The sequence below is a fragment of the Idiotropiscis lumnitzeri genome, chromosome 16 (genome assembly GCF_059441095.1).
Source record: "Idiotropiscis lumnitzeri isolate Australia: NSW breed Sydney's pygmy pipehorse chromosome 16, RoL_Ilum_1.0, whole genome shotgun sequence".
NCBI lineage: Eukaryota > Metazoa > Chordata > Actinopteri > Syngnathiformes > Syngnathidae > Idiotropiscis > Idiotropiscis lumnitzeri.
Genome location: NC_142406.1, coordinates 14,164,702 through 14,178,438, shown reverse-complemented (window position 1 = coordinate 14,178,438; position 13,737 = coordinate 14,164,702). Strand labels below are relative to the sequence as shown.

The 13,737-nt window shown below is 42.0% G+C and overlaps 1 protein-coding gene across 1 annotated transcript in view; it reads right to left on the bottom strand.

Annotated features, from left to right (window-relative positions):
• Window positions 1–13,737, bottom strand: part of csmd2 (CUB and Sushi multiple domains 2) — a 122,401-nt gene that overhangs the window by 85,503 nt on the left and 23,161 nt on the right. The window contains exon 3 of the mRNA XM_088318269.1: window positions 10,126–10,238. Coding sequence (XP_088174395.1) covers window positions 10,126–10,238 — 113 coding nt within the window. The remainder of the gene's footprint in view (window positions 1–10,125; window positions 10,239–13,737) is intronic.

The window sequence follows — 13,737 nt, the reverse complement described above, 5'->3', positions numbered from 1 at the left end:
CACACGGTTGGTCTCCTGATATCCTTCCGACTCTAAAATGCCCTTTTCAGCCTCCGTTGTGATGCAGAATGTACTTTGACCAAACAAGGTCTTATTATCACAGGCTCCCCGGCATCATAACAAGATTAGCATTTACACAAGTAGGCTGCGTGGTTAGCATATGAATTATCCGGCACGACGTTGGGTTGCTGCGGCAAAAGTGTGACATATCATATGGGTTTAACTATAATTATGACATGAGAGCTTTATGAATAATTGCTGAACCAAGAGGTTGAATGAAAGCTAGTAAGAAACGCAAACAAAAGGAGAAAAAAAACAATTTTCATAATGAGCCCACCTTGTTCACCATTAATCACTTTTAACGCAAGTAATTGTATATTACAAGCAAGACAAGCGGCTTAACTTTGCGGCATGTTGTTTGAATACGTCCAAAGGATCTCGGATTCTAACCCTCGTGACAAGCCCCTCAATGCAGAACCCCCCCCCCTTTGGGGGTGAGGTATCATGGCAACTCAATAATTCACCCGGCTGGGAGACAGTGACATGTCTCGTCCCTGGGGTCAAGACGCTTTACGCACTTCCTCTTGCTGAGACGGCAAAGGATGCCCGTCGTCCATCAACGCAACCCTGTCGGCAGAGCACGATGCGGCCATGCAAACGTGATCAAGTGCCCACAAACCGGTATAAACGCACACACATATACACACAAAACCTTCCATCCATCACACCCCCCGCACTTCTTTATCCATTTTTTCTTGCCATTTTCCTTTTATTTCTGGTGACTTGGACAGCATGAAAGTGGGCTCAAAGGACAACCTCTGGACTTTGTAAGAGTGATGGCGTCTTTTTGGGTGTCTGGGAAAAGCGTCCCTTAATATGTCATTCGCTTTGTTCTCATTCATGGGATAAGTATACATCCTTCGTCTTTGAAGGATTTTAACGGCAAAGTTTTTACATGAAACACTTCTTCGGCTAATAGTAAAGGACCACCACTTTTGACTATGTTACAGTTATGGACAAACTGGTTCACAGTATCGTATATTTCCGACTATATGGCACACTTAAAATCCTTTCCGTGTTTTTGTTGATGTTAGATTACGTGAGGTTCCGTCAACGGAAGGTTCGAGTCAGGAATTTCATGCCACGGCAATATATAAATAGAATAAGAATAAACTTAGCATCCATTCCTTCACAAAAATAATGCGCAGTATAATTAGATATTCATACATGGATGAAAATTGCTAAAAATAGACGGTGCGCTAATTTGATTCCTAGAAATTATTTGTTTGCTTTTATGACAATTTCAATTAGCGATTCCGCTGATCCAACTGAGTGATGAAGGGTATTTTCAGTGTGAACTTTTCCAACATGGTGATATAAGAATTCATTATATTGTTTATGTCGTTAATTTGTACGTATATGGCATTGTTAGCTATGATGTAGACTCCGAGATGTAATAAGTCAATTTTCTACGACATCCTTGTGCCTCGCTCACCAGGCATGACCATTCAATATTGACACTGGAATCAGAAATGCTAAACTCTTATCAGTTAATACATAAATTGCTGTACGTCATGCCATAGCCATTCAGACGTAAACTTGCATATCTAATGCGTCTCCATTCAGCCAAAGCTGTGATTAAAGCTAATTTTCTTATGGAAATTAGCGTCGAAAAAAGCTATTCTAATCAAGTAAACTCACACAAACGGTTATGTAGTGCACAACTGTGTTCACTCACACACAGACAGCGGACCTTCTTGAGTTCCTTGGTTAAGATTCAGTTGTGTGTGAATAAATGTTGTGACTTTCGTCTCCTTACAGCGATACGTTTGGAATAACGTGAGATTGATTCTTTGGAAGGTGTCTCTGAGTAACCAATAAATTTGCTCGATAAAAATGTAAATAAACGTCAATGGATTTTCAGCATATGTTTAATTGTTGCACACAAGTCTGTTTTGTTTTTATGGTAACAATAAATTAATTTGGGTTAGACGAGCAAATTCAGATTTTAAACTAGGTTCACAAACTCTCTCTGAAAACGTATGCCAAATACCTTTATTTCCCGCGCATTTGATAGAAAATTCAATAAAAGTGTGTCGGAGCTGCTGAGGTGCGATGTATAGATTATGCAGATATGATGTTTGTACAAGGAAATCATGTCCATTCCAATATGCTCTGACTGATAGTGAGGTAAGGGAAGCCTCGAGGAAAAACACAAACATCACGCCATCTGTGTCGCGTGCACTCAAGTATTAAAAAAACACAAGACCTCATACGATTTGCCTGCTGCTTCACGATATAGATGGATTTAATATGCGCTGCGCATGAAGAAAGTTCTCTAATTACCAAGCATGGGATTAGGGTAGAAAAGAATTTGCAGATTAGAGCACACAAAAAAAATTTCAGAATTAGCAACACGTCATATCATGTGACAGTCCGATCAATTGTTATATTTGAGCGTAATAAATATTTTCGCAAAAATAACGAATGCATTTGAAAGAAATCTGCATGATGTCTGTCTTGTTTTCCTTGTTTTCTCCTGTTTTCCCCCTCCCTCCGCCAGACTTCTCTCCCGGGCTCGCTGGGTTGCCATGGAAACAGCCAAGGCACACCACCGAGGAATATGTGAACAGGAAGTGCCAGACCGTAAACGTGCCGAGGCGAATGAAAATGCACCAGTTTGCCTCCAAGATGCTGTAAACCTGAAAACTTGCGAACATGTGCAATCAGCAAATGCAATCATCATTAAGGGTGTCCTTGTGTTTAATTTTTCTCGCCTGTCACAAAAAAAACGCAGTTCAGACCTTCAAATGAAAAAAAACAAAAAAAACATCTTTTCTTTTTTTTTTAGCACAGAACTGTCAATAGACACCGTATTAACTATATCTCCTTAATTAAGTTAAAAGCAGCGCTGGCTTGAGGTAAAAAAAAAAAAAATCAAATTGGACCGACTCATTAATGCCTTCACTCAACCTTGTCCACCCCTCTAAAATCGACACCGTCCCGCTTCTCTCCACCGGTGCGGCTTAGTCGAGTGAATTTCCGGGTCCAGTCTATGCGCTTAAATCTCGTTCATTTCTGCTGGCATTTGTTTTTAAGGGGGATGTTACAGCAAATTCTGGAAGCTTTGCAAGCGTCACGGCGCTACATTTATATTGGATCGGTAATAAGCAGAAAAATGTGATGATCTTTACGGCCATGCAAGCGCCGTGCAGAGTTTAAAGTCACGCTGAGGTGACAAGAGAACACGACATTTTACGTTTAGGGTGTGATGTCAGATCGAACTATTAGAACTGCAAGATTTGTTTGAATTCCTGATGAGCTGTCACCAACAATTCTTCAGCTCCACTGGTTTCTCATGATTTATAATTCATAACTTGCAAATACAACTCGGAATCGGCTGACCATGTATTAGAAATGGTACCCCAACGTAGCACAGTGCTGGGTTTTGACCTTAATACAGCGGGGAAGAAACTGTCCCTTTGGATTTTAATTTCCATCCATCCATTATCTGAGCCGTTTCTCCTCGTGAAAGTCCCGGGCATGCTGGAGCCTATCCCAGCTGTCTTTGGGTACACCCTGACTTGTTGCCAGCCAATTGATGGACACACAATTACAACCGACCAACCAACCACACTCACAAAAGCACCTAGCGGCATTTCAGTGTGTCCAATCAAGCAACCGTGCATGTTTTTGGAATGTGGGAGGAAACGGGAATACCCGGAGAAATCCATGCCAACATCACACAGGAAAGCCGGAGCGGGAATCGAACCCAGCGCCTCTGAACTGTGAGGCCATCATGCAGTTGTCCACCATATTTACCAACCATAATGAATCCATTTTTTGTTCAACAGTCATGCGTTTGGTCGTTAGAAGATGAGAGTGACTCAATCCGCACATGGGTTGCGTGTTGTGGCTATTCTAGCTTTCGCCATCTCTGATGCATTAACCACCAGGACACAATTGCCTTTCCTCCCTTTTACCGGTGGCATCTCAGCACCTCTGACCTTCCTAAATGCACACCATGTAATGATTTTAATCGGTCCCAAAAATAAAGCTGTGACCTGACAGAGAGGTCCATTACTGGCATGACTATTTCTCTCTTGTTTTCAAATCCTGTGGGTGTTCTCAGCGATGTGATGCCAGATCGAGTCATCAGCGTGTGTCCACTTTAATACGGTACTTCCATTCTATGCACTGTTCAGGTGCACGCCACACTTTTATTTACTTCAATAACGAGAATACAAAAAGGACAATCTAGTCCGAAAAATAATCTCAATCAGCCTCATCTATATATCAAAACCCCTTGACCTTATGATTGACCTCTGATACTTAGGTGGCTAATAAGTGACTATCCTAGAGTCAATAAGGTCTGAAAGGGACCAGAAGAGGGACGAGGCGATGCTTGATCGATAACTCTTCCTTGATGAATGACTCCACATTAGAGTAGAGCTCGTCTGTGGGTAAATGATTAAACACCGCAGCCAAGTAGGAGCTCTGGTGGTTGATATCAATTATAGCGCGGGTGAAAATGCACCCATTCCTGTTCATAACCATCTGGGTATTTAATCACAGACGATAACACGGCAGGAATCTTAATTGGATTTATTGCGCAGCTGCTTAATTATAAACAAGGGTTTACCAAAGTCGCCTACGTTGCTGTCTGCGAATACAGTGAACGGATAAGTATTCCAATCAGTCAAACTGAGGACGACTCACTACGGTATCTGGGATCAAAGCAAACGTTATGGATGTAAACAATATTTTGGGTTGGTGTCGGGAGAGATCACACCAGGTCGCAAAATGTCGGTGCAAAATTACAAAAACGAAGGTTCTAATTTGTTACCACTCTGTGTGTCAGTCTATGGTAGTTGTGAACCCGTCCCTAGAAATGTTATCGATCTCCATTCGTAAATGAAAAATTATCCCTCTGACAAACCAAGCACAGGTCATGTGCACTCAGCATTCCATCGCGCTCTCACCATGGTGTCGAGTTTTGTTTCTTCTAATTTCGTGTCACGACACACGGGCGATTAGTATGGGAGGAGTCAGAGTGGTTTCCACTGCTGCCCTTGAGCAAGAATGTCCCCAGTTCATTTCAGAAATATGCATTTCTGGGTTACTGTCGACTCGAAACCAGGGTTCCTCAATCCTGTTCCTGGAGGGCCGGTGTCCTAAACTCTAACGCATATGTAACTATATGGTTGTGGTTGTTCAGCATACCAGAATAGTTGATTGACACAACAACGGCTTTTGTTTGCAAGTGGTTGAAAAATGTCACCCATACTGTGAGGCATTTTAGTCGAAACAAAAAAAAAAAAGGTGTCTGAGTGTACATAGTCGAGAAGTTCCTACCTCATCCCGGGCTGAAACAATGACAATCTAATCTGAAGACAATACAGTCACTAATCCACACAAAACAGGGATTGTGCCGAGAGAGACAAAGTGGAAACGTGGGAGAAAAAGGGCTCGTGTGCTAATGAGCAAAGACGGCTAATCCTGAGGAGAGAGAAAGGATGAAATTACTTTTAGGAGGACACAAAAAAAAGTACCAGACCCCAAATGCAGGGAAGCGAGGCAGGGGTAACTTAGATGGTATTTCATTAAAAGACAACAAAAAGGAAAACAAGGGTCTCCCTCTCTCTCTCTCCCCCCCCCCCCCCTCTCCCCCCCCCCCCCCTCTCTCTCCCTCTCCCTCTCTCCCTCCCTCTCTCTCTCTCTCTCTCTCTCTCCCTCCCTCTCTCTCTCTCTCCCTCTCTCTCTCTCTCTCTCTCTCCCTCTCTCTCTCTCTCTCTCTCTGTCTCTCCCTCCCTCCCTCCCTCCCTCTCTCGCTCCCTCCCTCCCTCTCCCTTATTTTTTTATTTTATTTTTTTATTATTATTATTATTTCTGGGTGTCTGTGTGTTTTTCCCAAATTGAGGGAATAAACTGCTCTATGAAGGTAGAGCTCATTTCAGGCATATTTTGTGTGAGAAATGAACGAGTAAAAAATGCATGGCTGCAGAGGAGGGTGAGCACTGCGCAGGAATAATGATGCAGGAACGGTGCCGCTGGGCTTCAAACCTGCTCTCCGCATAGCTGCATTGCCTCACGAATCTGAGTTACCCTTGTCTACCTTTTGGTAAGCCTTTCACACCTCCATTAGTTTAACTACTATTCACCCTTCTTTGCCAATCACGCTTTATGCTGTTGATTGCACACCAGTTGGGCAAACCTGAGCAAAAAAAGTTATGGACTTTTATGGGCAGGTCTGTGTTGGAAAAATGATTGGGGACCACTGACATAGATGGCCTTTTTTTCCCCGAGTTCCACTGTATATTAAATACAAGACACCAAACATGTTCTGGTTTCATCAAACATGCAGACCCAGAATGTAAGGGCAATGCCTGCAAGTGAAAAACTCAAGTGAGTGTGAATAGCCAGAAGAAAAAAAAAAAAAGGAAAAAAAATATATCCATAGGCAATATTACTGCTGAATGACAATAACCTTTCAGGGCAAAACATGTGTGTATATTGTTACAGAGAGAAAGGGCAAATGGCTGCTGGGCCATGACTGACCTTTATGGATACATCACTCCGAAACATCATTAGTAAAATAATGCCTCGTTTGCGCCATGCGATGCGTCAATATATTTTCCCGAAAAATTACTTCATTATACAGCAGACTGCTTCAGTGGGGACAGTGTGTTTGTTTATTTATGCAATTTCCTCTTTGGCTGACCCAGTTGGGAGGCGCGTTGGCATGCAGCTGACGAAAGACAAAGTCTGCAACGCGCAACTAGATTATCATCCCGTTACTTCAGGGTGAGCTCTTCAGGAAAGAGGTCTGTTGTATCGGAGGCCCCAAAATCAGAAGAAAAATTCTAACAAATGTGCACTTGGGATTTAATTGTACCCACCCAAAGAAATTTAGCAAATGTGCCAAATTCCCGTCTCCTGTCAAGTGTCAGTCGTCTGCTCCTCAGCGTGTTTCAGTTTTTATAGCCATGTCTAAGTGATTTAGCGACTTCATCCATGTTGTTTTGTACTTTTGATCTTTCTGTTTATCCGAGTTGTTTCTTTAACTAATTCCCTGCCAGCATGAATGGACTTTTTTTGACGTATAAATCCGTCAATGTGAGTGAATGAGTTTAAATTAAATACCCCATTGAGATGCTCGCTGCCTCGCTTGCCTGCATTTGGGTCCTCGGCCTCCTCCTCAATCAAAATCCTGACAGAATGAACCGACAAGAACTGAAAGCAAACAGGGAACTGAATACAAACAAATTTACAGGGAACTGAATACAAACAAATTTACAAGACAACGAGGAACACCTGGGCGATACGCCAAAGGTTGGAAGCAGCTGATTTGTGAACAATAGCACAAGCACAGGTGGACACGATAGCTTTAACAAGAGACGCACCAAAAGAACACAAGGAAAAACATGAAACTAGAATAAACGCAAATCAACAAACAGTCCATGACAGGGACGGAGAAGGAAAATGACTAGTAAAGGGGGAAGCTGAGGGTTGTCATGGTAACGCGAGATTCTCCAGTGCTCTCGGCCATTACCAAAGTTTTGTTTTGTTTTTTTTTTTCTGGGTGGGTGGGAGGGGGGAGGAAACAATTGGAACATACCATTGCCACCATTATAAGGTCAACAAGCTGTGGTTGTGCTGTGCATATGCAGCATAAGGTATTAGCATACACAGCAGGAAACATGCACACATTTCCAAGTACTTACGATAAACTTGCATGGAGAAATGTTCAATAAAACTGTACTAAATTATGGATAATGCCCACCTACTCTAATCAGCCATGTTTTACTCTATAATGTACATTATGCAAATATCAAGTCTCCCTTAGGTAAATATTACATTCATGGGAGTGTAGGAGGAGAAAAGAACTTAGACTAAAGTATAGTCTATATAACCCCCATTAAGAACCAGCCGGAACACTTGGTAATTCAAAACTTTGCTAATGATGACTATTTATTATAGAATGATTTATTAGAAGTGACCCACGCTGACCTGTGGGAACGGAATGAACTACACAACAGGATCAACAATTGTAAAGACATCCGTGCATTTTGTTTGGCCAAAATTATTTTGATCTTTAACCATAAAGTCGCTGCACGACTTTCTTCTTCAGTCCCTAAGTTCCTTCGAGGTTAAATATTATTATGAGGATATTTTATTTGCGTGTCCTAATCCATCAAAGGCTGCAAATGCAAAATATGCATGCAATCAAAAAGGAAATCTGACAGGTTGTGTAGTGTAAGTCTGTGATGTATTCTCGCTTGTCGGAATAAATCAGCGACTTTAGAAGGAGTTGTAACTAATAAGGAAATGAAAGTATTTTATTATATAGATGGATGAATGATAGAGTAGCCGCCGAAGAAATAAAATGCTGGAGAAAAATGACGCCGGAACTCATTTATATTTTAACATTATAACCTGACTTATTATAGACGAAACCTTTGCTTGCTGCCTCTTCTTTCTTTTTTTTCTAAAATGCCCAACTTGTTGTCAAGTGGGAACTTATCACAAGCAAGCAGAACAGAAGTTCAGAGCTTACGTCCTCTTGGTCAAGCTGGTTTCTCGGAACTCGAGACACCTAAGCGCCATCATCGAGCAAACCAAGGCAATTCCTTATCGTGCCTTAAATGGCAATCGGTGGCGGAAGACGAGGTCACCTGACTTTGGACTGAACCATTTTTAGCCAATTATTTGTATTATTTGGTAGTCATTTGACAGATGTGATATGAAGACCTTTTAATAACTTGCCGATATTATTTACGTGAATTTTGGTCCTGTTTAGTTAACAGACATTGAAATATTAATATCATTATTAATATTATTATTAGTATAAATACCAAGATTATCTTAAACAGTTTGCCAGGAGGGAGGGGCTAAGCATATTTACGGAGTGCCGAATTCATTTGTCAGGATGGCTGAGCCTAGTAACCTTCCTGATCGGTCAAGCGATTATTTTTTTTGGGGTACAAAAAAATAAATGAATAAATGGAAACAATATTAAGACAAATCAAATGTATTTTATCTTAAAATAAAAAAAGATGCAAATGTTTGAAATTGAGTATGATTTCCTTGCGTAACGAATTGGAGTTTATGCCTATAAATTGCCATAAAACTAAAGAAACAATTTCACTACAAATTTTGAACTCAATTCTCCTCACTCTAGTATTAGACATTGTAAAATGGACATTTGACGTCTTTAGCCGTCAATGGCAGTAAATGAGTTCATTGATGGTTGTAAGCGCCATCACAAGAAAATTGTTGCCTATTCTCTTCGTCTTTTTCTTCAAGCTAACTTTGCCACAACAACAACTAAGTTTCACCACCATGGACGGAGAAAACATTTTCTTTGCACCTCAGTCCCACGTAGTCACGCTCTGTCGCCTTAAAGCCTCCCCCCGGGGGCTTGACGCTGCTCCATTGAGCCACATCCTGATATTCGCAGCGCCACGAAAAGACTGACAATCCCTCTGTCAAATAATTAGCCTAATTACTCGACTCACTCATCTTCCCACCCCCTCTCCCGGTTTTTGCTCTTCCTCCCGCACAGGCCTGAGGAGCGTCATTAATATCATTAGAACACGGGTCATAAAGTATTCCAAGTCACCGTGATGAAGCCTCCCACGCTGCAATGTGGGAAAAAAAGCAATCACCTGGCAGGATGGAGTGGTTTTAAATGAAAACCTCAGTCATGTCGGTCAACCTCCAAAGACGCTAGAATGAAGGACATGTTATCCTAATGTTTTCCTTAACTCATTTAAACCCAGAAATTTTCACTAGAGGAACCCCTCAATTCCAGCATTTTTCTGGATGTTGACTGATTTTGCGAGGCAAACAGAATATTGTGTTCTCATGCTATAAAAAGAAAGACGTATAAATACGTCTTTGGGAGGTGGGGACTACGTTTTTGAAAACGTAGCTGTATGTCTTATGGATTGAATGAGTTAACAACCAATTCAAATAACACAGGTGCCCCCCCCCACCCCTCCGCCCCCCACACCCGAGGAGAGCGTGATTTCCCCCGTTTTAGCACCATCTCTTAAAAGCGGTCACCTGGATGATATAGAGCGCCATTTTATGTTCTAATGGGAAACAATGAAGGAATGTTACCTTCATAGGATGCTTTAAATCCCTGGCCGCTCACTGCGTAGTCAGACAGCAGCCACAAAGTGAGCCTGGAGCCGCTGCTCACGATGGGCGATGGCAGCTGAAAGCCGGTTAACCTGAAAACAAATGAACAGAGGGACAATAACGATCAGACGCGAAGAATCAACAAGAGTTGGCTGCAAGGTCACGTATTTGGCCAGCTGCTTCATGACGCGTTCAGGGCTAACTTTCTTGCTATGTCTGTGTTTAATGAGGTCCTGAATCATGGCGGAGCAATTTAAAATGACAACTCTTCAAGACAGAGGAACTCGATAGATTCTTCTCCCTCAGCACAGACTGAGGGACTGCAATCATGCAGTGAATCAGACACCGTGTAAGAATGAGCAAACAGTTGAGTAGACAAACATAAAACTGTCAGGCCCCGAGTCAACAAACATCCCTAATAAGCGCGTGGAACATTTTAGATGTGGGAGTTAGCGGGGAACAGAAAATATGTTTGCTATTTAGGAAGAGAAGCAAGAGTACATATACAGTAAGTCTATGTCTGTCGGGCAATTCTGGCGCTCGTCCAGCTCCACGTGATTGGGAAAATGCAAAATATGCAACCCCATAAATTCCTGCAGGTAATGAAATATTCACATATTTGCTGAGTAATGAGTTTTTACATGCAGCATAACAGCTAAATGCTGCTTCACCATGTTTAGAATCAATTGGATTTTCCTGAACGTAGTCAGTGATTTATACACCAGGAGCAGAATTTTTTCTAGAGATGACGAATAAGTAATATACTGTAGAATCTCAAGTGGATAAAGGAAAAGTAAAATGTGGCTGTTATAATGCGTAATTCCTGAATTAATATGTTCTGTTTGTTTTGCATGAGTTCCTCGAATAAATATGTAACATTTATCGGTCCTTTATGACTTCTTGTGCCTTTATTGAATTGTGCATTGCTTTGTTGTGCTAAGGGCCTACTGTGTGTAATTTACGGAAGCAGAAATTGAATATTATATTTCAATAATTAGTTTTAATTAGAGTGCATTGCACTGGAAAAGGCAATCCGTGTGCTTTTACTGAGCCTGTTCCCTTTATAGCAACATAAAGAGCCGATACTCCTCCGTTTAAGTTAGACAGCAAATGACGATGATATGGTTAGAATTGTTGCAGATAATGCAGTTGCTACTTCAGAGTTTAGTGATAAACAAGTTCATGCACATGCATATAATGATACATTAGCGTTATCTGGATTACACTGATCGTCTGATAGGTGGTTGGTGCAGCATCTGCGCCTGTTAGGCCAAAATCATTCACAAGCTCAAAATGCGGACTCGTTTTATTCAGGGAGGAGCAGGAGCTCACCGCCGAAACAAACCGGGAATCCATCATGGGCAATCTATCCCAAACCTCCCCACAGGAGGGCAGATCTCGTTTTTGAACACAGCCATCCAGCTCTGCTGTCATGAATAACAGCGAGGGACATCATTCTTACCCTTTCACCATAAACCGCTCACCTTTGGATGACAGGTAGACCCGTCATTGCATATGCGGCCACACACACGCATACACTGGTTAACATACATGTTTCCATGTTTTATTTATATATATATATATATATATATATATATATATTTAAACATACATACCGTAAGTATATTTCTTTTCTCCATTGAAGCCGATTAGTTTTTGCGCGGTATATCCCTGAATTATTAAATAGATAAGTAAAATCCAATATTGTTTTATCTTTTACTCTTTTTTCCTCCACTGTTTTGAGGTTTTACTTTAAATTTGCATTTTATGTTTCCTCAAGCACGCCCAGACCGCACAAATATATGCCCCTTTTAAAATGTCTGAGCACCCCTGTTTTTATGTCATGCTGAGAGAGGTTCCCCAGTGTTTCACTTAATACCACTTTGGTTCCGAGCAGTTCACATTCGAAGTAAAGGGGAGGATGCATCAGTAACAAAAAGACATAAAGATGCATCATTTTGCTCCTCACGATGGGGCATAGCGGCTAAATAATGGGACACATGTTCATGCAAGTAGCCCCTTCACTGACCACAAATTGAATTGGAAGGCAGCCATCTTGAGCACTGCGGGGTGAGAGGGGGATGATACACGTTGGAGGAAACTGAAAGGGAGATGATTGTTGCGGCGTCAAAGTCAAGATCATCTGGCCTCAGCTTGACACCAACCCCAAATCATTTCCAGCCAACAAAACAAAGTGGATACAATGTAAATACACAAAGAAGCTGGCTCAATAAGAGACGGGCGACTAAAGACTGTGATGGGATAATGGATTGGGGACATATGGGCCATGCTTACTGCATGTAGGCACGGTGCAGATAACCCACGGTAAGTCAATTTCTGGGCTATGGTTCAATGTATTTCTGGCACATGTTTTGTGCATAAAGCAGTGGCATCAAACTTGCAGCCGCCAACTTGGCATCAAAGTTGAATTTTTGCGTGGCCCACCCGTAGCTTACCGTGTCTTTGCCATGGGTGTATTTTAGGTCAATTTAACTAACTTATCTGCTAAGGTAGTTAAGGCGGTCCGGTGAAAGCATAATTCTGAAGTGACACCAAGTAGAAGGAGAAGATACATGCAAAAACTGCATGTTATAATGTACAGAAGAATACGTAATTCCAGTTAGCGGTGATTTGAACACGCGTATTCCATGAGCTATGCTGCTGGATACAGTTATACTAGTGAGTGGGTGAACACCCAAAAGCCTCTAAAAAAAAATTACATTCATAAGCAAGATTTATTCGAGAAGGACAACACACGTCAGAATTATTGATTTTTTTTTTTTTTAAAGTCAAATAAAAACAAACTGCTGCTGTAAGAATTATGCGTGTTACATTTCTCTTGAATGGGAGACGAGGCTAATCCTTATTTGGTTTACATGTCTACATACAAACGCGAGCACATTCAGCAACATATGATTCAAAAATAAATGTGAGTGAATATGGGGAGTCTATGAAGAGAAACTTTCCACCTGACTGGCTTCAGCTTCATCTCAATGAGGATTCTCTCCTTCCAATTATCCCCCCCCACCACCCACGGGGTGGCGGCAAGACAGACAGTCCGAGAGGACACCGGAAGATAACGACCGGGGAAGAAACACCGGAGACACGGTAATAATGAGGGTATGGCGGTGTCGCTGCAGCTCGTCGGAGGACAGGAACGTAGACGCTCGGGCCACGAGGAGATGAATCATCATCTCCTTCATTAAGCACCGCAGCTATTTGGATTCACACTCCGACACCTTCTCACACTCATGCGCAAAGCGCCACGCGCGGGTTGACTCGTTGACACGTTTTGCTTTGAGTGTGTTTGGAAAGCACCTTGCCAAAATATATGCACGTTAATGGCCGCAAACAGACAAAGACTAAGGAGGTCATTCATCCTTTAGTGTCATCGCTCAGCCGTGTGTGTTTGTGTGTCGGCGTGCGTGCAGGATGGAAGAGGAATAGAGTGCTGAAACAGCTGATTTTCCAGCTAGGAGACGGTACAACGGGGGGGTGGATAGAGCAGCGGGATTTTGATGGCCGAGTGGAAGGTGGGTATTAGCCAAGATGATAGGTTAGCTGAGACGGAGGGACACACGGTGATAAGTG